Here is a 25,652-nt window from a genome sequence, read left to right as displayed (position 1 = left end):
CAGACCCCAACAAACACTTCTACCTAGCTGAGTTCATATAGATGACCGCAGATCTCCCTGACATCCGCAAACTCTCTGACTCGTTGGCCAAGCTACATCTCGACAGCATGCTGGACCCGAAAGCGCCCAAGGAATTTGGATGCCACGTCATGACGCACGAAGGCAGTATGTACAAGGACATAGCGTGGAGTAAAACATGGAAAGAGCTGTACAGCCGGCGGTTTCAGTCCTTCGTTGAACGGTGTGAGCATGGCAGGGCCCGAGCGAAGAGATCGAGAAGTTGGTGCTTGGTCTCAAGGAGAAGGTCATTCCGCGACTGCTTCGGTCTCTCGAAAGTCATGGACGCAGACTAAGACCGGTTGCGCTTCATGGCGATATCTGGTGTAGCAACATAGGTACCAATGCGGTTACTGGTGAGCCCGTGTACTTTGACTCAGCGGTCTTTTGGAGTCATAATGAGCGTAAGTGGCAGCATAAGAGAGCATCTAGATCGATTCTGATACGGTAGTTTGTAATACAAAGACGACACCGGTAGCATGGCCACTCCTCGCTACAATCTCGGTCGAGAGTGGATGCAAGAGTACCATACATTCTTTCCTACCACAGCACCAGAGTGTGACTACGAAGACCGCAACCTTCTCTACGCTGTCAATTCACTAGTAGTGCACACTCACTGACGTGATTTAGGGCTATTGCGGATATGCAGTACCTTCTACACAAGTATCAAAATGGGTACCAAGTGGGTTAGTACTTGATGCTCTGTCTCTAGCGGCAATGCTTTAATGATCATCGCGTTGTTGTGTCCGTTGGGGCTGTCGCTTCTGACTTACCGCACAACCACCAACCTCAAGACGAGTACAGCATAATGGATGGTTACGACTCTGTATGAAAGGCTTGCTTTCTGTAAAGCTCTACCTCCAACAGCGTTGACTGCGTCACCATGGCAATCATGTCCTCAACATTATTTAGACATCTTGGGTCGCGCGTATAGGTCATGAATGCTCAACAGAGGTGAAAGGTCCGGATATCGACACCTCGATACTTCAGAGCCTTGGGAAACAATCGCGGATCGTATTCGGAAAGAGCAGTCTGGTCACGCCATTCAAACTCTGCCGACAACGGTCCTAGGCGTGGGTCCTCAACAACGGCGTCATCCGAGCCTTTCGTGAAGTTTTGGACCATGACGCCTTGATGGCTGCGATCGGCTTGTGCTCGCCAGCCACATGGAAGTGGCCCAAGGATCGCTTCACCGTTCATCAAACCATGTACATAAGCTTCTCCGACAATTATATGGTGACCGTTCGCCTTGGGACGGAGGACCACTGGTGCGTCGAAACCCAAGAATACCGCAATGATATCGCCTTTCTCCATTAGTTGGGTCTTCAATCATCTTCCACTGGACGCATCTTACCTTTTGCTATCGATTGGGAGCCGAATCCGATGTAGTCCTGGCTCTTGAAGAGGCGTCGCCCATGGGTGAAGTCTTGTACACTACTTTGAAAAGCGTCAAAGCCAGTTTCCGTCCTTCTCAACCCTCCCCCATCCGCTGATTTCAAGGTTTTTCTGCATTGAGATACGGTTGGCCAATAGATATGGGATGGGTCCATCTCACGAACGCGATTTCCGCATAGAGTAGCGACGAAAGCATCGAGCTCGGCATCACTCGAGTCGTCAAATTTCTCGTCAAACCGTATTAGCTCTTTCGAAATGCGCCTCCAATATTCCCACGTTCCTGGCCCTTCTCGTTGTTCTACCTCCTCTACCCATGAGATCGCTCCGCAGTGCACCCCAATGACCTCAAGAATTTTGTCGTCGATGATTCGCGCACCTCCAGCACAGCTCTGGCCCGAGGCGAAACGGCCGAAGGTCATTGGTTCTCGCTGTAGTTGTTTCGACCAATCTGGCACCCACGATGGCCCATTGCAGCCACCTTTTGGCATGTCGCAGAACTCAAGGAAGCTTAGCCTATCATATGCCTCAAGCCAAGTTTGGCAAGCTCTCTGATACGTCACCGCTGGAGTGATGCTGTAATCGGGGTTCACTAGCAAGGAGAAGCGCGGCTCTAAGAGCCCTAGAACGGCATAGATCCTGTCGCGACTGTCAAAGCACTGAGCGCGTCGCGTCGCCCAGAGCATCTTGAGTGAAGGCGTACTTCTGTTATAGAAGACTAGGTTGCTGACTTTAGCAAGTAGTGGTAGAGGTAAAAGGGCGTTGAGGTTCTGTTTAACGTCCGAAGCGAGCGCCGCTCGGCGAAAGTGATACCAGGAGATTGAATAATGCCCGCAATAAAGTCGAGCTGACTCGTTCGCTAGCTGAACCTCTTGTGTAATCCAAAGCCTAGAGAACCATGGTCGCTCGAGTAGAGTCCGAATAGCAGTAGCTTCCTCATCTGTGAGCGGTATCTCCACATCGGGGCTAAACCATCCCTTCTCTTTAGCAGATGGGGCTTCTAGATAGCTTTGATCCTTGGAATACTCGACCTGAGCTCCGATGTAGCCAAGCATTTCCATAGCTCGCCCGCTGTTCTCTTCTTTTGACTCAGGCCCCAGCCAGACGTTCACTTGCTTCGCGAATCGATAAATCTGGTCCATGCGCTTCACCTGGCTACCCCGCTCTTGTAGATTACTTTGGTCAATGCAGATTGCATCTATCCAGAGCGTTCTTTCCCTGTCAGTGTAGCGGAGGTGTTGCAGCGCCGTTGCAAGGTTCGGACGGACAAGAAGATCTCCGTTTGTTCCAAGGGCAACGTCGACAATGTGTATCGGCGTGGTCTCGGTGTCGTTTCCCCACGTGTAGGACAGTGCCTCGAATGCATACTTCAGGTTGATGTTGTTCCGGTTGCGAGTGTACGTGCTTCTCGGGATGCTATCATCTGGGTGGGTCCAAGAACAGTAGTCGTCGACAGTATTCTCGAATAGATAACGGCCCTCCAGAGTTTCGTATGCTGTCCAACCGGGGGGCAAAGTTGCCAGTACACGCGTTAAAGCGCTTGGCATCGTACCAATCTTCAGACTTTCGCACAAAGGAACGTGCTGTATGTGAAGTTCGATGACCTCTCCCCAAGACGCAGGCTGCAACCTGAGCAGGCGAAGATCTCCTTTGGTCTCATCGAGTGGCCGGTACTGGTATGGGCCCATAGTAGATGCCTCAATGATGAATCGCGTTGACTTGCGGGTTCGTCGGCATGAGCGAGCGCGAGGGACTTATAAGTACCGAAGTAGCGCAGCCTTGTGAGTTACGGTCGGCGCAAGGCTGAGTGGCGTTACAAGGCTGCCAATAAGTAGTAGATACACGTCTTTTCGGATGATGAACTTGATGGCACACTGACCAGTCATACACGATATACATACACCACCCAAGTACCGGCCCCCGAGATCAAACGCCATACCATGCAGGCGAGCGACGCGACGCTGTTGCCTGCAAATACTGCGTTATACGCCAGACCATGATAAAGAGCGCCCGGGAGTGTGTGGAAAGCCGAATGAAGCAGTCGCGGTAGGGTTTGCTGATTGCGCGGCTTCCATTCCAAGGCTTCGCGATAGAAGCCAAAGATAAGCACGAGGTAAGTCGTGATATCGAGGAAGCGGAACGATCATTTGGATCAAACTCGCACATGATGGTTGTTCGTTTACCATGAGAGCTCTGGGTGAGCGCGTGCAGGAAGGATGGCTATTGTGTGTGGAATACCTCCAGGCGCGACGTGGGAGAGCGAGGACCTTTCAACGCTGAGGATGAAGTCACATGATCCAAGTCCGTGCCACATCCGAATCATGGATCCTGCGGAAGCTCGTCAGCTTACTTTCAAAAGCAAGCGGGCGACGTTACGGCTGGCACAAAGTCTGTCCTGCCAGATCCTGAGCAATCTATTCAGCAATAAAAACCAGATTCTGCAGGGTCGATGACCACAAGCTAGATGTCGCTGCACGACTCCCTTACTGCAAACAGCTTTGCGCTATGGCTGTCGTTTGACCGTCATACGCGACAATCAAAAACCCGTTCTGAGCAAGCAGCAGCGATATCACGACGAACGAACATGCAGCTATCGTCTGCGACACGGCAGAGCAACAGCCAGATTACTCAGGCTGCGCGGACTTACGGTTCCAACCAGGAGACCACGCCGACGCCAGTTGTTGGACTTAGTAGGACAGAGGCCGTGGAGAGCGTACTTTCGCCAGACGATGTTCTTGAGGCGCCACGCCGAAGATTGAGTTGTAACGATGTTGCGACAGCGATGGCGTCGCAGGATCTACCTCAAGCGGTGCTCGCAGACCGCAAGTCCATCCGCAACCCGGAAACATCAGCAAGCGACGTGCTCCCGGACAGTGTGGCGACGACACTACCACCTACGATCGCCACAGAATCAGAGAATACTACCAACAAACTCTCAGCAGCGGCCATCGCATTGATCATGCTACCACTCTGTCTCTCCGTGTTCCTATCCGCCCTCGACCTCACAGTTATCACACCCGCCATCCCTACCATAGTGCAACGCTTGCACTCGACCACGGGTTATGTCTGGATAGGCAGCGCCTTCATCCTAGCGAGTACAGCTAGTACGCCAGTCTGGGGTTCATTAGCAGACATATGGGGCCGCAAGCCCATCCTCTTGATTGCGCTGACCATATTCCTCGGGGGAAGTCTACTCTGCGCTCTTGCGCCGTCCATGCATTCTCTCATCGCAGGTCGTGCATTGCAGGGCCTCGGGTCCTCTGGTATGGGCACGACAGTCAACATCATCATTTGCGATACCTTTTCCCTGCGCGATCGAGGGCTGTACCTTGCCATAACGTCCCTTGTGTGGGCGGTTGGCAGTGCTATCGGGCCAGTCATCGGAGGTAGCTTTACGACAAAGGCGAGCTGGCGATGGTGCTTTTGGATCAATTTGCCAATTGGAGCAGTGGTATTGGTCGTACTAGTCTTCTTCTTGAACCTTCCCTCGCCGCACACGCCTGTCTTTGCGGGTCTGAAGGCTATCGATTGGGTGGGGAGTATCCTGATCGTTGGCGCCGCATTGATGATCTTGCTCGGACTGGACTTTGGTAGCGTCACGTTCCCTTGGTCTTCAGCAACAGTCGTATGCCTCATAGTCTTTGGACTCGTGACTATCGGCGTCTTCCTCGTTAATGAGTGGAAGTTCGCCAAACATCCCGTCATCCCACTGCGTCTTTTTACAAAGCGCTCGACTGTCGCTGCATACTTTGTATGGGCTTGTAACTTTTACATCCTCATCGGTCTATCGTACTACTTACCTCTATACTCTCAGTCTGTGTTAGGCGCCAACGCTCTCGTCTCCGGCGTCTATCTCATACCGCTTATCGTGGCATGCTCTTTGTCCGCCGCATGCACAGGCGCATACATTCAGAAGACAGGGACATATCTTCCGATCACATACGTTGCACATGGCTTGCTATGTCTTGGTACCGGCCTTCTCATTAGCGTTAGGGTTGGAGAGAGTCTGACGAAACTCATCATCTTCCAAGTCATCACAGGCATCGGAGTGGGCATGAATATCGAACCGCCACTCATCGCTGCGCAGGCTGCAATGACGGTAGTGGATACGGCGGTTATACAAGCGACTATGACGTTTTTGCGGTCGCTGGCGACGACTGTGGCGGTCGTTGTTGGGGGCGTGATTGTACGTGGCGTCAATCTACATATTGCATGCTGGACAAACACTGACTTCTTACACCTACTTCTAGTTCCAGAATCGGATCGATGCTGCTAGCCATGAACTTGCAGACAAGATTGGTGAAGACCTGGCGAGCATGTTCGGCGGCGACCAGGCGTCAGCGAATGTCGAGGTAATCAAGACTTTGCCCAATCCTCAACAATTGCTCGTAAAGGATGCATACTTTCGCTCTTTAAGATCCGTCTGGATCATGGTAAGCTCTTGCGCTTCTTTACTGATGCATCTGCTAACAGCTATAGTTCGTGGTGGCGGCAGGCCTATCGTTCATCGCCAACCTCTTTCTCCGTGCGCATCATTTGAGCGATACGTCTAAGCCCGCAGTTCTCGGAATCGATAGAAGAGAGGGGTCGAAGCATGAGTCAGCAGCGGATAGCGGTATACCAATGACAAGACTGCACCACAGGTCTGAGGTCGATGAGAATCCGTCTGGCGCGCAGTCTTCTCAATATGGCGCTGCAACATAGTTTAACACCGGTGGATGGAACAGCGTAAATTGTAGTGTGATTATAGCAATGAAGCGAACAGCATGACCCGTCCGGTGCGTACCCAGCAAATACACTAGCCTAGCCTCCAGAGCGATTCAGCTTCGCAGGCTTGTCTATCCATCGGCTCGTCCCACGATATGGAAGCCGAGACGACGATTACGGCGGCCTTGTCGGGGCATGGATCAGAGAGTACATTGCGCAGTGCGATCGGCACTACATGTAACACTTAAATGCCATGGGCACCAGGCCTTCCAACTGTCATTGCCACGCGTAATGCTCGTTGTTCAGCCACAGCGGTATCTCGTCGCTGATATCACCGTTTGAATCGTACCAAAGTAGGCTAGCGATACTGTTATTCTCCCGTTCGGCGACCTCGTACTCTAGACCACTTTGAGTCAGCATCTCTAGGACCAAGGGTGTAGGGTCCCATAGCTTGACGACATCAAGTTTCCATTCTTTGGCTTCAGCCTGAGCTGCCTGCAGAACCGCGCGAAGATATACTGTCTGCTGCTCGTACATGGCAGGCTCAGGTCGTTTCGTTGCATCAGAAGATAGCCTTGTTGCGGTCTCATCCACCTCCATCACTAGCCGAAGTATGTATAGAACGTTCCGTGGCGTGCTGGCATCGGGGTGACTGTAGTATCGGTGCGTCCAAAGCGCCCAGACTTGGCTGCCTGGCGGGCCAGCTATCGCTCCTTTCGAACCGGGTATCTTGCCAAAGAGGTGTTTAGTAGCGAACTCTTCTTTGGACATGTGCCAGAGCATATGATCAAGATCTGGGATGATCGTAAAGCGACTTTTCGCCTCTCGCGTGGGTAATGACATGCGGAACCGTACCAGTTCCTCGTCCCGCTTGCACAAAGCATCCAGCTCATCCTCAATGACTGGTGTAGCAAGCGAAGGCCGCACGATGACGCTGGGTTGTAGCTCGATGTGCGAATTCGTGGAGTTGGGTAGCCAGCCCAGTTTCGCATAGAAATCCTTGCCTATGTCGGAATACAGCGTACTTCCTACACATTGGTGTCCTTCTGTCTGCCAGGTGTACAGAATCCGCGATAGCTCACGCATCATGCGTGCCGCATACCCTCGACCGCGGTACTCGCTCGGACAGAAGACACTGGCCACACCATGCACAATGTTCTCGCTCATAGTACCGTTGTTATTGCTCGTGAGTGAGCGTTTGGAGAAGCTCTCGCAAGAGCATAGTATTTGACGTTCGCCTGGAGCTTTATCCTGGTGGACCAAGATCCATGTTGTCATTCCTCCATCCCGGGCTAAAGGGACTGTGGCAAGCCATTGACCTTCGTTTAAGTATTGTGCGAGTGAAAGCGAGTCTTTCCACTCGATGGAGGTATTGGTGGAGATTGTGGTGCACTCTTCTGCTGTAGGGTGCCGGATGACGAGGTGTGGGCTATCTGAAGGCGGCAGATCTTCTCTCGAGAGCTCGGCCATGGTAGTAGTTCGTTAATACGAAGTTCGAGGTCTGCCATTGTCCACTTTTTTAGTATGATTCACATGGCGTGTGCTCTCGATTCAAGAGGGATGCCTGAGTGCTGAGGGGTTCACTCACATTCATGTCTCCTATCACCTGGGCAAACTTATGGCCAAGAGCGACAACTCTTAACATGCTAAAGCAGCACCTTGAGTAGTACCATGAAGCACGACTAGTGGTTCTGGATATGGATGTGGACGACTTCGGTGGGAGGCTTCCCTTGGTTGAGACGCGTGAATGACGCGCTAAGCAGCCCATTACTCAGCACCTTCGCATAGGAAGCACACATCGGCGCGCAAGACTGCGCAACGGCAACATTCGTAGCGATAGAGGTCTTGGGACGACTGGACGCATTAACAGCATATCCTGCATCATGCATGCTAACGTGTAGCATCTAGTCAGCCTTGTCGTTCTCTTCACTTGCTAGTCGGTCCCTCCCATACCTACACCCCAAAACGACGACGGCAGTATACCCCGTTCAAGCGCTCTTCCCCGCAATAGTACGCCACTGGTTACTCCATACCAGCAACATGGCCCGGTGCAAACTAGTACACTATCCGTGACCCTTGTTGTCGTCTACAACCTAAGATTTCGTTCTATCGAAGCCAGCCTTGCACAACGCGATTATATACATTTTGAATGCCCAATATTGTACATACGACCATAGGACAATGAAAATTAGGCTTCCCGTCCGCTCAGCCATATACAAGCATTGTACCGGCGGATTAGTAGTTAGGTGGGTGACCACTAGCGAATCCCCGCTGTTGTATGTTTTTGCCGGCGCATCCTCTTTTTTTTTGGCATTTTTGCACCCGACGCTTTGTCAATCTAGGGAGACAACTTCAAAGACGCCTAGCAGCAATTGAGAGTGTGCAAGTCTCTATCATATTGCCAAACGCGCAAACCCAAGATGCATCAGGCGGAGGATGTGAATACTGGGAAGCAGACTCTTTTTTGATACCACTATCGACAACCACGAACTAGAGCTATTCGAGCAGGTCAGGGTCAACGCCCAAGGTAATACGAAGGAACGCGACAATCATCCACTCGTAGTCTCTGCGATAAAGAAGAACTCGATACCGGCTCTTCGCTATCTTATTAAACACGGCGTCAGCATCAAGCACATTAACATTTATGGTAAAGAGGTTCCAACTACAACTCTCAATTTCCTGCTTGCTTGTGGCTGGGACACAAACTGAGCAGGAGAAGCTCTATCTTACCAGAGTCAATTCATGTGGTCTTGTATCCATGACCGCGAAAAGCTTGTATGGTGCGTAAAGCATGGTGCAAGACTTGCTACGCCGAGGGAACCACCGCACAAGAGGCCCATACTCCAAGAGGCCGCAGAGAGGGGCGACATCGCAACGCTTGAGTCATTGCGCTCTGAAAGGGCTCCCTTGGGACCCTGTACACTGCATAGGGCGGTGCTCATGGCGGCGTTGGGTCATGATGGGTCGGACGACCCCAAGAAAGACGACAAAACGCAATGGCAGAGCAAGGCACGTTATGTTCAACGTATGGCGATGGTGCGCCATCTAGTTGATACCGTGGGCTGGGATAAGAACAAGCTAGACTTTCCGCGCGACACATAATGATTGCAAGGAGAAGTGGGGACGCCACTAAAATACATCGTTTGCGTTGGCAGACCAGATAAAGATGCACGCGAACTGACATAGTTCCTACTCGATTGAGGCGCGGATCCGGATGCTGCACTCGCCGAGGCGAGAAAATATGGCCATCCAAGCTTTATAGAGTGGGTGGAGGAGGGGTGGAAAGCACAAGGAGGTCGTGAGGCGCTCGAGCAATACAAGAAGAAGAAGAAGAAGAAGAAGAGACGAGCGCCTGTGCTATGTCCAATAACTATCGTGTATTCTTAGCAATGACATGAACTGATCCTGGATTATAATCAATCTTGATCGACACACCGCCGAACGCCCATTCTACTCTCAACCCAATGTCGCGCTGTCTCGTAATGAGCATTGCACCAATAACCTATGCCACCGTCCTGGCTCGGCGGAGAGTAGGCGCTGTTGGCCTGCTGGCCCTGATCCTCTGCAACCTGTTGCGCCATCGCACGGCAATAACACTGGCAGCTTTCAGTTCCCTGGCCTTCTCCGTCTTGACGAAATCGATCTCTTCCTGTTGCACGTTGTACTCTTTGCGAATCCTGTCTACCCAGTCCTTTCGAGGTACGAGCTGCTTGTCCACAACCATCATGTCTGCTGGACAAATACGCCATGCCTCCCAGTCGAACGGCGGTAGAAAGAGCATCTTGTGATCCTTGTTACAAACGAGAGGGTGCAGGTCGTCTTCGAGAAGTTTCTTGTAGCATCCTTGGCAAAGCTGAACGCAGAGACAGTGCTTGCACACCCAACAGTCGGCTAACATGTCTGTCCATTCTGTCCCACAGGCTCCGTCGCAACCATATCCTGTGAGGTACGCCTTGTTCGCAGTCGTGGTTGGTGGGGATGCTGCTGCACCGTCTTTCGAGTTCTTGTCAGAAGTCGCAGACATACCATTTGTGTTGGATGGTTCAGAGTTGGGCTGTGGAAGCTCTCCGGTACTTTGCGCGTCTGCTTTCGCATCCGTCGCGTTCGACGGTTGGTACGGCCCGATCGCCTGCCACGCTGCAACAGCATCAGCATCTTTGTCAAGGACATTCAATGTTTGAGCCAAGTTCGAGAACCGAATAGTAAGTGAAGCATCATCAGTAGCTTCAGGCCACTTGTCAAAGACACTGCAAAGTCGAGCCCGCGCCTGTGTGAAAGCTGAAGTATGGTTCTGTTTGATGCAGTATAATCTTGCTAAACAGAGGCCAGGGTCGAAATAACCTTGACGCAGGTTACAGATGATCGTCGTGTTTTGGTTGACGAGCTTCTCCAATCGGCTCGCGAAATCATTAGAAGAGCTCGAAGGAGCTTCCACGAGTTCAGCAACTGCCACGTCAAGAAGAGTCGGAGCTAGCTTGCGGGTCGCATTCCATGCTGTCATATACGACCCTGGGTTCTCGTCGGATTGGAGAACAATGTCTTCCCAGCATTGTATGCTCTGGTGTTGATCTTTACGGGACTTGCTCCCGTGGAATCTGAGGACAGCTTGGAAGTACTGCAGTTGTTTGGTTGCTTCAGCAGAGATGTCTATCCCCGACTCGTCCACAGTAGGATCATCCAGCGGTTTGTAATCGATGGCCTCCTGATACAGAGCGATGATCTCTTCCACGACCCCGACACGCTTTGCGGCCACAATGATACATGTATGGAGGGCATGTTCATGTGATGCTCTTCGTAGCCAGTAGGTCGGGCCACGATTTTCGGCTGTCGCATCTTTCCAGCTGCGAATGAGATCGATGATAGATTGAGGACTCTTCGTATCGGTCCAGGTTGTGAAGAGTCCCGAAAGAGCGTGCAAGTGAAGCCAGCTCATACCGGATGCTTCACTGATATCCTGGCTCAGAAGATCGCGGAAAGATTGCACGGCCATGTTGTACTCATGACACTCTCGATAGCAATTCCCTTCCACCTTGAGCAAAAGCCAGTAGGCTTCCTTGTACGAATCATCTGTCTCAAGGAACTTTTCGCTAAGCGATTTGAAGCTCTGTACATACCCAAGTGCTGTACGATGGTTCTTTTCGTTTTCATGGGCCTCTGCCAGACTGAAAAAGAGACCCCAATTCGTCTGAGAGTGCTTTTCAGCTTTCTCCAACGCAGCAATGGCTTCTTTGTAATGCTCGAAGACGACGTTTGTAGCTCCTACGCGGTAGTCCCAGACAGCGCTGTCGACGTTGATGTCCTTTTGCTTCTTTACCCAGACGATGTACTCGTCAACCTCTGTATTCGAGGGCGGCTTCCATTCTTCGAAAGGTTTCTCCGGTTTGGATATCTGTTCATCGGTGTCAGACAACCTCCTAGCATTGTCAAGAAAAACTCACCTTGGCTACAATACCCCATGAAATCCAAAGGTAATCTCTGTCTGTTGTTCCAGTCGAACAACTAAACCAATGGGTCGCCAACCGCGCTGCGATGCGCTCTAGAACGGAGTATTTGCTCGCGGTGTCGGAAATTACAGATCTGGCCCACTCGCTCTTCTCTGCATCCTTTGCATAGCCTTTGGCCACTTGCGAATTCTTCAGCAATGCCATGATGGGGTCAAGGAACTCTTCTGAATACAGATAGTCGTACTTCAACCACGTCAAATTCTTCTTGGAGAACCACATATCGATCATTTTGGGATCGTAGAACAAGTCAACCAGCTTGCCTCCAATGTCAGTCATGAACTTCCTTTCTGGCTCAAACTCATCAAGCGCCTTGACCAAGCTCTTAAGATACTCATAAAACCATAATGAAGCATAATCGCGCATTGCTTCGAGGCTTCCGACCTTTCGACTGTCGAACAGAACATCGATGCACAAGCTGATTATGGTTACATTTACGGTGTTGTCGTCATCGAGGTGAATATGTACCTTTTGTGCCATGGCCTGAAAGAAATCATCGAACCTAAATCTGGCGTAATCTGTTGCATCACAAGCTTTTCGTATGAACCGGCGACAAAGTTCGACTTCGGCACTAGTGATCGCTTCAGCATGCAACTGAGACATTGCAGATTCAGCTCCCGAGGGAGCACTCGCGGACAGGATATCCTTAAGGCCGTCCTTGAATCCAACCCTACCCTCTTTATCAATCATGAGCACAGGCGAGTAGGTAGTAGCAATCTGATCTGTGAGGAGAAACTCCTCGCCAAAGATAAAGAAGAGAACGCTCTCAAGAACCCTGATCTTTGGTGGGTAGCTACAGCCTGCAACCCACACAAGAAGAGAATTAAGCACCTGAGCCTGACGTGAAGTCAAAAGAGCGTCCAGCGTCTTGATTCTGTTTCTCTGGACGGCGTTCATGTCGGCACTTGTGTTGTTGATGACTTCTTGGACTTTTCCTTTAGTGTCGCAGGCGTTGATCTCTGTTATCTTGGCCTCCAAGTTCCTGTAGTTTCCGCGTATGCCTTCAAGCAAAAGCTCGATGTTCGCGTCGCTAAGAAGGGCCTTCAGACCGGGTTTAGTCTTGCAAACCTCCTCGATCCTGGCGCTTGTGACAGCTCTCAGATCGCTTGCGTTTGGCAGCGAGTCTGGAGCTATATCTGGTATGTAGCCAGCTCGTTCCATGGTTTGGGCAGAGTCTCTGCGTCTCCCGAGAACAATGGTACCGACACCTTTGACTCCTTGCGAGACCTCAGAAAGCGCGTCCTCGTTTCCGGATACGAAGAGACGTAGGGAAACCCCATTCGACTCGGCTGAAGACGCAGCTTGGCCCGCGATAGTTGACATCATTACCTCTGCAGTGTCGAGCTGGCCACGACTATCAAAACCGTCCATACATATGAAATAAGTCCCTTTCATGGCACGCTGTAATCCCGAAACAAGATTATTCCATCGATCTTCAGCTCGCGCAATGCTTGCGAGTCGCGCGCATTCCTCTGCTACAGCTTGAGCATATCCAACATCTGCAGCTGCAAACTGATATATGATGGATCCAATGCACCGTTCGAGAGAGTCATCTTTATCATCTCCGTAGTAATAGTAAGCGATGAAAGCCTGATTTGGTCCGCGTGCAGACCGACATTTCTTTTCGAGATGAGAAACAACGTGATTGAAGAGATGTGTCTTGCCGAAACCGGAGTCGGCCTTCAGGAAAAGGACCCTTTTGTCGTGTTGTTCCAGATCAGCCCATTGGCTGAATGCAGGCTCGTCTTGACTGAGCCATTCTCCTGTCCCTTCTACGTGCGTTTTGCAGAGCTCGCTATGCCGCTTGGTCCAAGTCTCCCAGTCCCCAGGCTTCTTCAGTCCCAGACTGTTTGCTATCTTTACCAAATTCTCTTTCTGTTGGTCCTTATTGGCTCGACCGTCTAAAGTAGTCTTCATCTGCTGAGTAACGCTCAGAACCTGATCACCGACTTTGTATGTGGCTTGGAGGTATTCAAGTATTTCAGTCTGGTAGCGGGCTCTTTCCTCGTCAGATTTGACGAGATGCTTTGCAAGCCCTCGAACTCCTACTAGTATGACATCGGCCTCGGCTCTGGTGAACTCCTGGATATGATTTTCCATAAGCTGGAGTGACTCTGCGACCGCATCGTTCGAGTTGAAGAGAATGATTCCGGCCATAGACTTCATTCGCTCTCTTGTGCTGGTAGCTAACTTGTAGGAAGAACGAAGCACACCCAAAAACTGGGATAAAATCTCGTACGCTGACTTACGAAGAGGGCGCGGCAAATAGGTTCCATCTTTGCCGGCCTCTTGCTCCAGAAAGTAGACGAGGCGTCGTAAGAAGGCGGATGAGCGTTCCATAAGAGTGACGAACCCGTCCATCATGTCGCTGAAGCCGCGTGCTGCTTGAATTACGAAGCTTATCGCATTCCAGCATTGAGCAGTTGGTCCGAAGACCACACTTGCCCCTTGTGCGACAATGCTCCCAAACTTCTCGAGACAGGTACCGACATTGTTCAGAACAGTCCGAGCATGTTGGTGGCTTTTCGTTGTTGACTCTTTGATGTCTGCGTCAATCTGCAGCTGGAAGCTCTTGAACGTGGTGGTGATATTCAGCTTCTTCTTGGTGGTGTCCTCATACTGCCGCACGACCTGTGGCCAAACTTCGCTGAGATCTTGATCCTCGTCGAAGACCGGATCTGTGGGTTCCGGACTGTCCCGCCCACGCCCAAACCTCATGTTGCAGTTTCCACAAGAATTCTTCGAGGGGTCTGAGAAGCAGCGAAGCTATAGCTTCTCGGGAGCCAGCAGGTCTGTTGCTATGTCTGGGAGTGTACGCCTCTCCTACAAATAGTCGAAGTCAATTCCGGAGCAATTATACCATAAAGTTTGGGCTGGGCATGCGCCCGCTTTATCGTCACCTCCGAGATCCCAAGAACAGGAATTCCATTTCGGCCCCCAGACCTCAGCCGTGCTTGACCACACGTCGCGTCCTTAATTGGCTGCTGAGTGCCGTCTCACCATCCTAGTACAAATATCATCACCGGTCTGGGTAGGACCGCGCCATTTGTGATACTACTGGACATGGTGTAGCTGCACAATATAATGACTGCAGTATTGTGGCTGCTCGTATTGTCTCCGCGGTTAGTGCAGCCTAATGTCACCGCGTCGCGTGTTGACGATTATTGAGACTGGAGGCGTACGTACGCCCTATGAAATGGCAGATACCGAGCGCGCGATGGAGTCAAGTATGATACGGAAGGAGATGCAATGATAGAATGCTGTAAACATCAGCGGGCGCGGTTCTAAGGGCGCGCGGTACGGTAGCGGCGCTTGCTGACTCAGCGCCGGACCCACCCATCACTCTTGGGCGCGACCGATCATCAGTGCCAGACACTTCAGCTCTCTCAATGTGCCTACCTTGATGCCACATACGGGGCCATGCCCTGCAAGAATGTCTACAATGTTACAGTCACCCAAGTAAGCTCCTCTTGCTCAGTGGTCAGGTCTCCCTCCGGTGAGCGGGGTTTCTCTTGGGAATGCGCTGCATCGTCATTCAGCGTCTCATGATCGTATCGTTCACTTCCATGCTTGGGATTCAGTATTCCTTGCACTCTTATACATCACCTTGCTCTCTGACATTATCTCCAATGTTTGCCACTGGGCTTGACTTCGTGACTGGTATCATATTGAGAAGCATCAGCGCGCAAGGCTGTGCTGCCTCCAATGGGTAGCAGGTGGCGTGGCGGGGCTACTCGCCGAATCTTCAGCTCGATAACATGATTGGTATCTTTGTTATCGCTTCTTGTGTCTCGTCTTCCTTCCTTATTTAACCGCGCAACTCAATCAAGCGTGATGATGGCAGACGCTCGTCCGTGTTAGTGATGACAGTGTTGTGAGTGCCACGGCGACAACAGTGTTCATAGCGACGTTGGGTGCGCATATTGCGAATGTGGTTGGAGATGCCATTATTGCAGGGTTTGCGATGCCAGTTTTAGGGCAGGAAATACTGCTTATTACCTTACCACGACCGCGGCACAGGAGCAGTTAGTAACTAGGTGATTGTCGTCCGCGTAGCTGATCAGGTCGTGCCTTCCTCGTCGCGGGCCTACCCCACCAACAAGCTTCCTCTCCACGCCCAGCATACGATGGCAACCGTCTCTCCTTTTTCACTCCTTTGCGCAAGGATACCGCTTGTTTGACGGACCTGCCTCCGACCCTAGACCGTTCCCTGAACCTCTCCTTCACCTCCAGTATACCAAACTCAGTCTTGCGATTTCGAATCACCTTTTGCCATTGATATCTGTTTGCCTATATCGTTGCCTTACGGCCTTAGCAGCCATTATCAGGATATCTTGAAAGGGAGCAAAGATACGCAAGCGCGATATGGACTGCCGCGATTCCACACTGCAACGCTGCTAGAGATCTCGGGGTTCAACTCTTCTTGTCCGCACCGGTCTCTTCCCTCCCTCGACCATACCTCCAAACCACATCACGCCATTCGACAGCGCAAGCTCGATTACCCTCATCGGAAGAAGGATAATATGGGGTTCCAGCGCAATATCAAAAAAATCAACATGGGTCCGGCGACAGGCAAAAAGAAACGCGGTCGGGTGAAGCGAAAACCTCAAATTTCGGTGCGCAAAGCACCTAAATCTGGCTCCAAGTCTATTCCATGTATCCGAATGGGCGTCTTACAGGAGTTACCGATCACACTGGATAGCCACGATGATGCGCCAACAAGGACACCTCTACGGTAGGTCAAGACAAATGGCACTCACACTACGAACGCTAATGCTGATAGTTCTGAACGTCCTCGAACGCATGTTTCACTCGCCGAGCCAAATCTACGAGACTTTCGCTACGAAGGCACAAGTGGGAGCTCAGGCGCATCGCCCAACAAGTTCAATGCACCCATAGGCTTCGTTCTACGACGCTTCACACCCGCGTCTATCAAGCCTACGAAGGATCGATCACTTGTTGGAGTACCAGGAGAAACACTTCAACGAGATTTGGTTAGCGAAAAAGAAGCGTCATCGATTCGTAAACCTGCTACGCGACGCACATATCGACCCCACTCGCTCAATAAGTGCCGAAAAGAGGGCAAACCTGGGGATGTCAATATGAGTCTCTCAGATACCGACGACTTTGGTCTGAGGAGTAAGGTCGCGCAGCTGATGGCCATCGCACCGGCACTGCCTATTGTGGATCTCTATCACCTCATTATGGACAGCGAAGGCGATCTACCGTTGGCAAAGAAACAAGCTATACGAATGAGCGAAGCTCCACCCATGCAGTACCGTGCAGCCTTGGACGCATATGGCGGGGAAGTTATGGTGAAGATAGACCCGAACGATCCAGAATTTGAGTGGGACGACGATGAGCCTCAGCCGGAGTCTGCCGCCACCATTACATCAAGACCAAAAGCTACGAAGTCGAGAAGCCTCTACAATCATACGAAGTCTACCAAAAACGCAAAGTCAGGAACAAAACACTGCTCAAACACGAGCGCCAAACGAACGAAGTCGTCTTTAATGAACCCCACACACGCCAGAGAGACCAGCAGCGACCGCGAGTTCATCGCCCCCGATAACGTGGTCCAATACAATCTCGACTCGGATATCTCTAATGGCTCCGACGAATTTCTTGGTATTGAGGTACGCAGTGAACGTGCACCCAGCGACGTTGAGATGTCAGATAGCGAGGATCCATTAGATCTGGATATAGATATGCAGCCGCGCTTTGCATACAACACCAGACTCCTGAGAAAAAGAGCTAGAGCTGGAAGATCTGAAGAAAGGTTGACTTGATCTAAAGGCATGTAGACGGGATCGGATTAGCATCTGGCGTTTTGCGTGTGTGAAAATTAAGTTAAATCAGTTCTCAGGTTACTCACAGTATTTGGTTTGTCTATACACGCTATCGCATCCTACCGAAGTACAAAGTATGCATACTTCCGTACCTTTGACAGTTGGTACCAGTGTTTGTCTTGGTCTTTTGGTATGGGCGCCTTGTCCTGCGAGGCTTCATGCGGTGCCTCGCCTGTTCGCTCTTTCTGTCACCTTTCAAACGGGCGCTGAGACATTGGAGTCTCATAGGTAAGACAACAAACAGCAAAAGCAGCTTGAGTGCAAACAACACAGAGGAACAGCATGTTCTCTCACCTTTGGCAGCGCGCTCTCAGCCCCTTTGCCTCTCCAAGTGAGATTGACAGTGTATCATCCTTCCCATCCTTCCCACTTCAGATTTTTGAAATGGCAGTCGACTGCCCTCGGTTTTCGTACACTAAACCAAGACGTCTTCCGAAGAAAAGGTGCCGCCCATCGAATGCCGCGTTTCGCGCTGCTGCAGCGCAACTCGATCTTGTCAACCGCAAAGCAGGAGGTATTTGCGTACCAGCAATCGTGGATCTATTGAGTGATGGAGAGGTCAAGCCTGAAATAGAGTATGAGCAGGTGGAATATGCAGTGCAGTAAGTCGAACGCGTAGGAATGACTGGACTCAGTATCTGACAGCCGCATATAGGAAGGCTCTGGCTAAAGAACATAGTCTCCCGAGTGCAAATACGTTCGAACGCAAGACCATGGTACATACTAGCAATATCAATCCAGCAGCCTCGCAACGAAAGCGACGCTTCATCGTGGACTCGGATGATGAGGACGGCAGTAAGTACCTCATTTTGCATTGTAGCACCCTCATTCACCCTGCTCAGCATCTCCAGCGCCTTCCTCGCCCTCTAGCGGAAGGGATCCCCAAAGAGAACGAGCCATTCGTTCCGTTAGTCGCGACACGAAGCGACTAAGAGACAGCTTCCTATCTGACTCCGACCATGCCATTAACCAACCAGTCAGAAAGGCGAAGAGGCCGTGACAAGACTTATCGGCTGAGCTGGACAATCTCGATATCGAGATGGAAGGTTGGGTTGCAGTTGAAGATGCGCCGAGGCGACAGCGGCGAAGAAGATGATTAGTGAGGTACAAGAGCAGCGATTAGAGAACATTTTGATGTTGCTTGTCGCCACTAAATACATCACTTCGTCGCAAATCTATGTGATTGGAGTACAGGCGATATATCCTAGTTCGGCGGAAGAAGATTGCACGTCCCATCGCGAGCGACCAGCTTGTGGAAGGCGAACTAGAACCACGGATTTTTGAAGGCATGAACTCATCTTTACATCTATACAACATCTAAGTATGTAGACCCATCTCAACGTCATAATCAAACCATCAAACAACATCTCCCCTTCTACATTCTACGTTCCCTCCCAAACACCGTCCCACCTGTATGACCCACTCATGACTCAATGGTGACACACTTTCACCACGATAAACACCCCGATGATCATGGCCAGGATTATACCACCGACAATGCCAACTACAGCCATTGTTGACAAACCACCCTCGGCTCCAGAGGAGCTAGATTTAAGCTTTAGGTCCAGAGTTGAGGTAGGCTGAGCGGCGACATCTGCTTTGGAGATCTCGTGTACAATGTCCGAGATGGAGGACGGAGATGCCTTGGATGTATAGGGCGTCGTCGGGGTGACGATGGTCGCTAATGCAGAAAGCTGAGTGACAAGCGGCATAGCGGGGTGTGAGTACATCGAGGTGGCTAATGGCGCGACGTCGCTACAGATGTAAAGGCTGAGTGGTGCCATGGTACTGCGTCAGTTCGTTGAGATTTGGATGTAAGTTGGAAGTCCGGCTTCGAGACTATCGTGAGATGGGATGATGTAGATAGAGCTTAGTGGTGGAAGGTTGTGAGCGGGTATGGAAGATCTTTTGTAGAACGAGTGGCGATGTTGTGTGAATACTGGTGAGGCATTGTGCTTTCATGACAGTCGTTTAGAGGGTTCTGGTAAAAAGTCGTAAGTTTACGATGTTATGAGTTCGTTGACAGTGTGGACTACTTACTGCTGGTCTGCCCGAGCCGAAATGAATGGATGACACGTGATCATGTCTCACATCCTGCGACCAATTCCATGATACTCGTGTTGAGAAATTCCAGATAACACTCATCGGAATCCGGGCTGCCTCATTGCTCTTGGTGGTGCGCGAATGTTCGCGTTGTTTACGCTCGACCCAATGAACTGTTGCATCTGCGTCTCCACCTCTTTAGTAGCTAAGCGCTGCTGCTCTTGTTGCGCTGCCAGAAGCTTCTTGTTCTTGTATCGCGTCACTGTTTGTTGGTAGAATACCCAGCAAATGAATGAGAGGAAGAAAGGCGCAAAGACACACATGGGAATGAACCATGGTAAAGGAATGGGGCCGATCATGCGCTGTTCGGCGTTGATGGGCTCAGCACGGTGTGAGAACTTTAGTACAGGCATGTCGTGCGATGTGACAAGATGAGATCTGTATGTATACTACACGAGTTGGAAAGTTGCGATCGAGCGAATGAGTGTGGTTGTCAAAAGAGTGTGTAGGTAAGGAACGAATGCGTAGGTAAGAATGCAGGTGGGGACGGGATCTTCACGATAGTTAAACCACCACTGCACAGCCCCAGCAAATGAAAGAAATGAAACCCCCAAAGTAACCTTGAAAACCAACGATGTTGCCGGCGCAGAACTAATTACACTGTATCAAGTAACGAGTCTCGGAATTACAAAAGCAAAATTGCAGGATACCTATGCGAAACTCTAAACTCCACTAGCTGGAAACGCGTCTGACAGCTGTACCTGTTTGATCTTCAACAACCACACCACATTTTCGCCATTCGACCGGACTGACTACCTGAGATTTTGGCGATGCATTGTGGGCGAATGTAGCGGTGATACGTCGCTGTAATCTCGCGTGCGGTTATAATCGTGTGGTGGGCCGTTTGCACCCAGCGGCGAGACTGGCTGACCGGCTGTATACTCCGGATTACGGGCGAGCGCCGGCAGCTCGGTGACAGGACGAGACTTTGGATTCGAGCTGCGCGTTGGTATAAAGCTGGGTAATTGCAGCTGATATCCAGTATTATCACCAGTTCCATGCGTCGCAACTGACTGGAAGTTATCAGTGGCTGTCCCTCGATCTACACCATCTCGCGTCGCATACGCACCTTTTTCGTCGAAGCCGTCTTGCCAATTCTGTGCGCGAGCAAGGTCGACCGGATCCATACCATATCCCTCCGAAATTGGTATGTCAGCATGACGGGTGCTTTGAGGTGATCCGTCACGGTAGCGTCGTCGTCCACGGACGACTTCTTCATAATATGGATAGCGACGGCGGCTGTTTCCCTTTTCCAGATCGTGGGTCGTGGGAATTAAACTCTTAAAGTACTTGATCGCTAGGAAGCATACGAGAACGATACCGAGGGCCAGTATGACGACACCGATGATGTGGCCTGGGTCTTTCGCGAAGCGGGGACCGTCTTGCTTGGTGAAGGCTGAATGAAGATCAGACGATGCATTTGCTATTGGCATTGTTGGATCAGTCATTTCGAAAGGTGTGCCGCGATCGAAAGCGACTCCGGTAGCTTTAGGCATCAGGGTGGACACCGTGCCGTAATCGACGTACGATGGTGACACATCAATCGGCGGTGCTATATATGGATTCCAAGGATTGTTTGAAACTGCTTTTGGGAAAGGAGACGCATTGGTGTAAGCACTGGCGTTCGACGTCGTCTGTGTACAAGCTGTGCACTGATGGCAGCCGATGCTAGAGACGGGAACGTCCGAAGAGAAGAACGTCGCTCCATCGGGGACAGTAGAAGTAAAAGTAGGAATTTCTAACGAGTAGAAGATACCAGAGTCTACTGCTGTTGAAGTGATTGTAGCGGAGGCAATAGCAGTCGTGGACACGGAGGAGGAGAAGAACGCACCTCCGTCTGAGGCAGTGGAAGTCAATTCAGCAACGTCCGATAGATAGAAAACGACGGAATCTACGGCAGTCGATGCGACTGTAGAAGCATCCCAAGCGAGCAATCTGTCTCCCTTCGATGCCGTAAAAGTCGGTGTAGGAGGCTTCGCTTTGTAGGAAACACCAGTACTTTTCCCAGTTGGGGGTTTCGCTATATATGGAACGTTAACAATCTTCGCAGTTGGTGTGAATGCAGAAGGTAGAGGCAAATGCGACGAATGCGACGTCGTCGTGTCTGATGAAGTAGTTCCATGCGCAGCATTAGGCCAAGTAAAAGCGGCCATAGTACCGTTTTGGGACATACTGAAGTCGAAATGTTGATGCGGGTGGTGTTGTCTTGTATCGTCTGGTCGCCTTTCAGCTCATGGTTGCGTTGAACGATGACCTAGGAAGATCGGTGGAGATCAACTGTAAAGCGTAGTTCTTATCGCGCTGTACAGACAAGACTCATTACCATATGGTGACCATCACTGGTCGTCAGGCCTGTGAGCTCACAGTGTTGGGTTTGATGACACTGAATTTCAGTCATATCACCGGCGACATTTCACAGGGTGTACTCCAACACATTGTAGGCTCTCGAATTAATGAGATCGTGAAGGCTCAGCATCCCTGGCGCACAATGCCCAACGACGCAGAGCCTATAGTCTGTTGCTCTACCTGCCCAAAATGACAGCACACTGCTAAGAAAGCACACGAACAGAGTAGCAGTCTCCCCACATCTAAGCGCAGATCAACTTTCAGTCGAATATGGCGGCTCCGTACACCGTTTCTTACTCTAGCGGCCTCACCATCGCAGCTACCAACACTACTAATCCCGCTCGACTACAAAACAGCAACGCCGTTTATCCCAGTCTTTTGCATCCACCAAACACTTCGAGTGCTGAATACCGTATCTGGCTCGGCTTCTTCATCTTCGGTGCGGTTTCCGCTGCGATTATGATTTTTGTCGTGCTCTGGCTGTGTGCGTTATCAACTGGTATCGGTCGTTTGACTCGTAGGAAGTGCCAGGAGGAAGATGAGCCGAGAAGCCTAGCAAGTGAATATGAAATGCATGAGAGGGTTCGGGAGCCGGAACGAGTTTTTAGGAGGGGTAGATAAGATGGAGATAGTGAGATGGGAAATAAAGTAGGACTACTCCATCATGTGGTCATGCTGTTGAGATTGAGTGTAGGATATTGTAGTGCATGGTGTAATTCATGGATACGATTGTTTCGCTGTGCCGTGACATGTGACAAGCACTCGGTTCGAGACATTCCGTTGCGCCGAGTGACACTAATGTGAAGGTTCACGGGTGTTATACTTTTGTACCAAGTGAACATCAGTAGTGAGGCTCTCCAAAATATCGCCAGTCCATTCTGACGTTAGCCGAGGGTGCATGAGGGAATGCAGGGCGAGCGCGGGTGGGATGCCATGACGGAGGCGGAATGGACCGGTTTGGCGCACGAAGACATCCCGCGGCCGGTGGAGCTTTCTTTTTCTGTATCCGAGCTTTGCGCAACCCTCCCGCCGCCGACCACCCACCTCGACGACCTGCTACAACCACAGTGTAGCTCCAATTGGGTCGTGACAACAATTACATACCCTCAACATGTTGGCTGCTCGCTCTTTCGCCGCCCCTGCGCGGCAATGCATGCGCCAGGCTAACCGCGCACGATGGGCGCCCGCGCTGTCCCAGGTGAGCTTCCCGCGGGACATACGATTCTTGCGCCTGGCGAGGAAAGAGACAGAGGAAGCGAAAAAAAAAATGCATCTGGACTATACTAACATACATAGGTCTCCGCCCGCACATACGCCTCCGAGGTCGCCAAGTTCCACGGAAAGAAGGGCAGCGACGGCAAGTACTCCGTCACTCTAATCGAGGGCGATGGTATCGGCCCCGAGATTGCGCAGTCGGTCAAGGACATCTACTCGGCCGCCAACGTCCCAATCAAGTGGGAGTCGGTCGATGTCACCCCGCGCCTGAACGAGGACGGCAAGACAGTCATCCCCGACGAGTCCATCGCCAGCGTCAAGAAGAACTTGGTCGCCCTCAAGGGCCCCCTCGCAACGCCCATCGGCAAGGGCCACGTCTCGCTCAACCTTACTCTCCGCCGTACCTTCAACCTCTTCGCCAACGTCCGCCCCTGCAGATCCATCGCCGGCTACAAGACCCCCTACGACGACGTCGACACTGTCCTGATCCGTGAGAACACCGAGGGAGAATACTCTGGTATCGAGCACATTGTAGTCGATGGCGTTGTCCAGAGCATCAAGCTCATCACCCGCGAGGCCTCTGAGCGCGTTCTGCGATACGCCTTCCAGCACGCCCGCGACATTGGCAGGAAGAAGGTCCGCGCTGTGCACAAGGCCACCATCATGAAGATGTCCGACGGTCTCTTCCTCAGCACCGCCCGCGAGATCTCCAAGGAGTTCCCCGACATTGAGTTCGACGCTGAGTTGCTGGACAACACCTGCTTGAAGATGGTCACCGACCCTGTTCCCTACAACGACAAGGTCCTCGTCATGCCCAACTTGTACGGAGACATTCTCTCCGACATGTGCGCTGGTCTCATCGGTGGTCTCGGTCTTACTCCTTCCGGCAACATCGGTGACAACTGCTCCATCTTCGAGGCTGTCCACGGATCCGCCCCCGACATTGCTGGCAAGCAGCTCGCTAACCCTACCGCGCTTCTTCTCAGCTCCATCATGATGCTGCGACACATGGGTCTCACCCAGGAGGCCGCCAACATTGAGCAGGCCATCTTCAAAGTCCTTGCTGAGGGCAAGGTAAGCATCAGACATTGTCTTTGGATCTAAATACATGCTAATCATATTACAGACCATCACCGGTGACCTTGGCGGCAAGGCCAAGACCTTCGAGTACGCCGACGCCGTCATCAAGGCCCTGAAGTAGATTAGGTTATGGATTTGACGAGCATTGAATGACCGAATGGTAGCAATTGCATATTGTGGATATGTACTAGTCCTTGTACTATAGCTGCCACCTAGCTGGATATACCTCTTGAACTTGCACGTTATCATCAGAATCTTTTAGGACATGACTTGTGTGAAGTGCTGCAGTCTGTGTTCTTACTCTAGTCTGCAACATTGTAGGTGTGTGAAGTCGTCATGAACAAAGCATCTACGAGAATGATGTCTCGCGGCAGAGAAACGGCGGCACGTCGATTCCTTCAAAGTCCCATGGCGCAACGCGGGCAAGTATTGCCGAGCAACATCGCGTTACCTTGAACAAGGCCCCATCACAACGCCAATTTACCCAATGCCACCTAAACCACCCATCCGCCTTGCTGCGAAACCTGCTCCACCGAAATCATTCGCGAAGCCCTCTATACCGAGTAGACCCGCCAACCCCGCCCCGCGCACTCCACTCCCATCAAAGCCCACCCCAGCAACACCATCTCGCACCGCACCTCCCCCACCACCACCACCCCGATGGCATGAAACCCCACGCGCCCGCACCGGCGGCCGCTACCTAAAATGGGGCACAAACGGTATTGTAGCCACCTGCGCGCTCCTCTGGATCCGCGACCACTTCATTGAAATCCAGCACGTGCGCGGCTCCTCCATGGCACCCACACTCAGTCCCGGCGCACACGAGACAGGCCGAGAAGATTACGTCATCGTGCGACCATATCAGGAGCGAAGTAGTAGTAAAAAAGGGAATGTGAAGGAAGGGGAGCGAGAGGATATCTGGGGCGTGAAAAGAGGAGATGTAGTAACGTTCTGGAAACCGCATAAACCGGGGGAAATGGGGATAAAACGCGTTGTGGCTGTTGAAGGAGACACTGTATATCCTACACGGGGGTATGCGCTTGATCCGCAGTCTTACAAGAATAGGTTGAAAGGTGTACCGGACGGACTACCTGACCACGACGAGGCTAGCATTGCAGCTAGAGATGAGGATGAGGTGGGTAAGGTTGTTGTGCCGTATGGACATGTGTGGATTGAAGGGGATAACTGGCGGAAGAGTTTGGATAGTAATGATTTTGGGCCGATTAGCAAAGCGCTGATTCAGGGGAAAGCGGTGAGGATTTGGAGGGACTGGTGGGGGTTGAGGGAGGTGGGGGATGAGAGGGTGAGGGGTGAGAAGGGGTGTAGGAGCCGGGTTGTTGAGGGGAGGAGTGAGGTTCCTGCGGTGTTTTTGGATGGGTGATGAATCTGGTTGATACCTTGG

General features: G+C 51.5%; 13 protein-coding genes across 13 annotated transcripts; 7 read left to right on the top strand and 6 right to left on the bottom strand.

The window, feature by feature from the left end:
* Window positions 1–755: 755 nt before the first annotated feature.
* BKA58DRAFT_198074 (heterokaryon incompatibility protein-domain-containing protein) lies at window positions 756–3,256 on the bottom strand. Its single transcript, XM_046165773.1, has 2 exons — window positions 1,412–3,256; window positions 756–1,361 (listed from the first exon to the last, which is right to left on the bottom strand). The coding sequence occupies exons 1-2, from the start codon at window positions 3,135–3,137 to the stop codon at window positions 1,003–1,005; spliced, it is 2,085 nt and encodes a 694-aa protein (XP_046024521.1). The 5' UTR covers window positions 3,138–3,256; the 3' UTR covers window positions 756–1,002.
* A 975-nt stretch (window positions 3,257–4,231) lies between these two features.
* BKA58DRAFT_317354 (putative MFS transporter) lies at window positions 4,232–6,153 on the top strand (the record flags this gene model as incomplete). The annotated part of the gene is made up of 3 exons (XM_046167622.1): window positions 4,232–5,635; window positions 5,700–5,882; window positions 5,929–6,153. The coding sequence occupies 3 exons, from the start codon at window positions 4,232–4,234 to the stop codon at window positions 6,151–6,153; spliced, it is 1,812 nt and encodes a 603-aa protein (XP_046024520.1).
* Window positions 6,154–6,211: 58 nt separating this feature from the next.
* On the bottom strand, window positions 6,212–7,863 carry BKA58DRAFT_198096 (uncharacterized protein). Its single transcript, XM_046165774.1, has one exon. It carries the CDS (start codon window positions 7,624–7,626, stop codon window positions 6,433–6,435), a length of 1,194 nt encoding a protein of 397 aa, XP_046024519.1. The 5' UTR covers window positions 7,627–7,863; the 3' UTR covers window positions 6,212–6,432.
* A 911-nt stretch (window positions 7,864–8,774) lies between these two features.
* On the top strand, window positions 8,775–9,458 carry BKA58DRAFT_198046 (uncharacterized protein). Its single transcript, XM_046165771.1, has one exon. It carries the CDS (start codon window positions 8,899–8,901, stop codon window positions 9,256–9,258), a length of 360 nt encoding a protein of 119 aa, XP_046024518.1. The 5' UTR covers window positions 8,775–8,898; the 3' UTR covers window positions 9,259–9,458.
* Window positions 9,459–14,584, bottom strand: BKA58DRAFT_198053 (uncharacterized protein). The gene is made up of 2 exons (XM_046165772.1): window positions 11,595–14,584; window positions 9,459–11,545 (listed from the first exon to the last, which is right to left on the bottom strand). The coding sequence occupies exons 1-2, from the start codon at window positions 14,373–14,375 to the stop codon at window positions 9,659–9,661; spliced, it is 4,668 nt and encodes a 1,555-aa protein (XP_046024517.1). The 5' UTR covers window positions 14,376–14,584; the 3' UTR covers window positions 9,459–9,658.
* A 1,296-nt stretch (window positions 14,585–15,880) lies between these two features.
* Window positions 15,881–17,640, top strand: BKA58DRAFT_198023 (uncharacterized protein). Its single transcript, XM_046165770.1, has 2 exons — window positions 15,881–16,392; window positions 16,441–17,640. The coding sequence occupies exons 1-2, from the start codon at window positions 16,181–16,183 to the stop codon at window positions 17,444–17,446; spliced, it is 1,218 nt and encodes a 405-aa protein (XP_046024516.1). The 5' UTR covers window positions 15,881–16,180; the 3' UTR covers window positions 17,447–17,640.
* On the top strand, window positions 17,639–18,518 carry BKA58DRAFT_198016 (uncharacterized protein). The gene is made up of 2 exons (XM_046165769.1): window positions 17,639–18,108; window positions 18,162–18,518. The coding sequence occupies exons 1-2, from the start codon at window positions 17,789–17,791 to the stop codon at window positions 18,436–18,438; spliced, it is 597 nt and encodes a 198-aa protein (XP_046024515.1). The 5' UTR covers window positions 17,639–17,788; the 3' UTR covers window positions 18,439–18,518.
* A 418-nt stretch (window positions 18,519–18,936) lies between these two features.
* On the bottom strand, window positions 18,937–19,290 carry BKA58DRAFT_441059 (uncharacterized protein; the record flags this gene model as incomplete). The annotated part of the gene is made up of 1 exon (XM_046173794.1): window positions 18,937–19,290. The coding sequence occupies one exon, from the start codon at window positions 19,288–19,290 to the stop codon at window positions 18,937–18,939; it is 354 nt and encodes a 117-aa protein (XP_046024514.1).
* Window positions 19,291–19,439: 149 nt separating this feature from the next.
* On the bottom strand, window positions 19,440–20,279 carry BKA58DRAFT_198010 (uncharacterized protein). The gene is made up of 2 exons (XM_046165768.1): window positions 19,547–20,279; window positions 19,440–19,487 (listed from the first exon to the last, which is right to left on the bottom strand). Exon 1 carries the CDS (start codon window positions 19,960–19,962, stop codon window positions 19,648–19,650), a length of 315 nt encoding a protein of 104 aa, XP_046024513.1. The 5' UTR covers window positions 19,963–20,279; the 3' UTR covers window positions 19,440–19,487; window positions 19,547–19,647.
* An 82-nt stretch (window positions 20,280–20,361) lies between these two features.
* On the bottom strand, window positions 20,362–21,780 carry BKA58DRAFT_402965 (uncharacterized protein; the record flags this gene model as incomplete). The annotated part of the gene is made up of 1 exon (XM_046171754.1): window positions 20,362–21,780. One exon carries the CDS (start codon window positions 21,778–21,780, stop codon window positions 20,362–20,364), a length of 1,419 nt encoding a protein of 472 aa, XP_046024512.1.
* A 445-nt stretch (window positions 21,781–22,225) lies between these two features.
* BKA58DRAFT_402964 (uncharacterized protein) lies at window positions 22,226–22,576 on the top strand (the record flags this gene model as incomplete). The annotated part of the gene is made up of 1 exon (XM_046171753.1): window positions 22,226–22,576. The coding sequence occupies one exon, from the start codon at window positions 22,226–22,228 to the stop codon at window positions 22,574–22,576; it is 351 nt and encodes a 116-aa protein (XP_046024511.1).
* Window positions 22,577–22,900: 324 nt separating this feature from the next.
* BKA58DRAFT_421866 (isocitrate dehydrogenase subunit 2 mitochondrial precursor) lies at window positions 22,901–24,715 on the top strand. The gene is made up of 3 exons (XM_046172803.1): window positions 22,901–23,153; window positions 23,252–24,244; window positions 24,297–24,715. Exons 1-3 carry the CDS (start codon window positions 23,067–23,069, stop codon window positions 24,369–24,371), a joined length of 1,155 nt encoding a protein of 384 aa, XP_046024510.1. The 5' UTR covers window positions 22,901–23,066; the 3' UTR covers window positions 24,372–24,715.
* BKA58DRAFT_197994 (peptidase S24/S26A/S26B/S26C) lies at window positions 24,556–25,645 on the top strand. The gene has a single exon (XM_046165767.1). It carries the CDS (start codon window positions 24,738–24,740, stop codon window positions 25,629–25,631), a length of 894 nt encoding a protein of 297 aa, XP_046024509.1. The 5' UTR covers window positions 24,556–24,737; the 3' UTR covers window positions 25,632–25,645.
* The last annotated feature ends 7 nt before the right edge of the window (window positions 25,646–25,652 follow it).

This window comes from Alternaria rosae (genome assembly GCF_020736505.1).
Source record: "Alternaria rosae strain MPI-PUGE-AT-0040 chromosome Unknown BKA58scaffold_6, whole genome shotgun sequence".
Classification (NCBI taxonomy): domain Eukaryota; kingdom Fungi; phylum Ascomycota; class Dothideomycetes; order Pleosporales; family Pleosporaceae; genus Alternaria; species Alternaria rosae.
Note: the sequence above shows the minus strand (reverse complement) of the source record. Positions and strands in the feature narration are given on the sequence as shown.

What these genes read in the sequence shown, in the direction of transcription:
- BKA58DRAFT_421866 (XM_046172803.1), top strand. Translation starts at nt 23,067, where the DNA reads ATGTTGGCTGCTCGCTCTTTCGCCGCCCCTGCGCGGCAATGCATGCGC. An exon ending in GGGCGCCCGCGCTGTCCCAG is followed by an intron (nt 23,154 to 23,251) that starts GTGAGCTTCCCG and finishes TAACATACATAG; the next exon opens with GTCTCCGCCCGCACATACGC. An exon ending in AAGTCCTTGCTGAGGGCAAG is followed by an intron (nt 24,245 to 24,296) that starts GTAAGCATCAGA and finishes ATCATATTACAG; the next exon opens with ACCATCACCGGTGACCTTGG.
- BKA58DRAFT_198046 (XM_046165771.1), top strand. Translation starts at nt 8,899, where the DNA reads ATGTGGTCTTGTATCCATGACCGCGAAAAGCTTGTATGGTGCGTAAAG.
- BKA58DRAFT_198053 (XM_046165772.1), bottom strand. Translation starts at nt 14,375, where the DNA reads ATGAGGTTTGGGCGTGGGCGGGACAGTCCGGAACCCACAGATCCGGTC. An exon ending in CATGGGGTATTGTAGCCAAG is followed by an intron (nt 11,546 to 11,594) that starts GTGAGTTTTTCT and finishes ACCGATGAACAG; the next exon opens with ATATCCAAACCGGAGAAACC.
- BKA58DRAFT_197994 (XM_046165767.1), top strand. Translation starts at nt 24,738, where the DNA reads ATGCCACCTAAACCACCCATCCGCCTTGCTGCGAAACCTGCTCCACCG.
- BKA58DRAFT_198096 (XM_046165774.1), bottom strand. Translation starts at nt 7,626, where the DNA reads ATGGCCGAGCTCTCGAGAGAAGATCTGCCGCCTTCAGATAGCCCACAC.
- BKA58DRAFT_198023 (XM_046165770.1), top strand. Translation starts at nt 16,181, where the DNA reads ATGGGGTTCCAGCGCAATATCAAAAAAATCAACATGGGTCCGGCGACA. An exon ending in CCAACAAGGACACCTCTACG is followed by an intron (nt 16,393 to 16,440) that starts GTAGGTCAAGAC and finishes TAATGCTGATAG; the next exon opens with TTCTGAACGTCCTCGAACGC.
- BKA58DRAFT_198016 (XM_046165769.1), top strand. Translation starts at nt 17,789, where the DNA reads ATGTTCTCTCACCTTTGGCAGCGCGCTCTCAGCCCCTTTGCCTCTCCA. An exon ending in CAGGTGGAATATGCAGTGCA is followed by an intron (nt 18,109 to 18,161) that starts GTAAGTCGAACG and finishes AGCCGCATATAG; the next exon opens with GAAGGCTCTGGCTAAAGAAC.
- BKA58DRAFT_198074 (XM_046165773.1), bottom strand. Translation starts at nt 3,137, where the DNA reads ATGGGCCCATACCAGTACCGGCCACTCGATGAGACCAAAGGAGATCTT. An exon ending in CTCCCAATCGATAGCAAAAG is followed by an intron (nt 1,362 to 1,411) that starts GTAAGATGCGTC and finishes TAATGGAGAAAG; the next exon opens with GCGATATCATTGCGGTATTC.
- BKA58DRAFT_198010 (XM_046165768.1), bottom strand. Translation starts at nt 19,962, where the DNA reads ATGCCTGTACTAAAGTTCTCACACCGTGCTGAGCCCATCAACGCCGAA.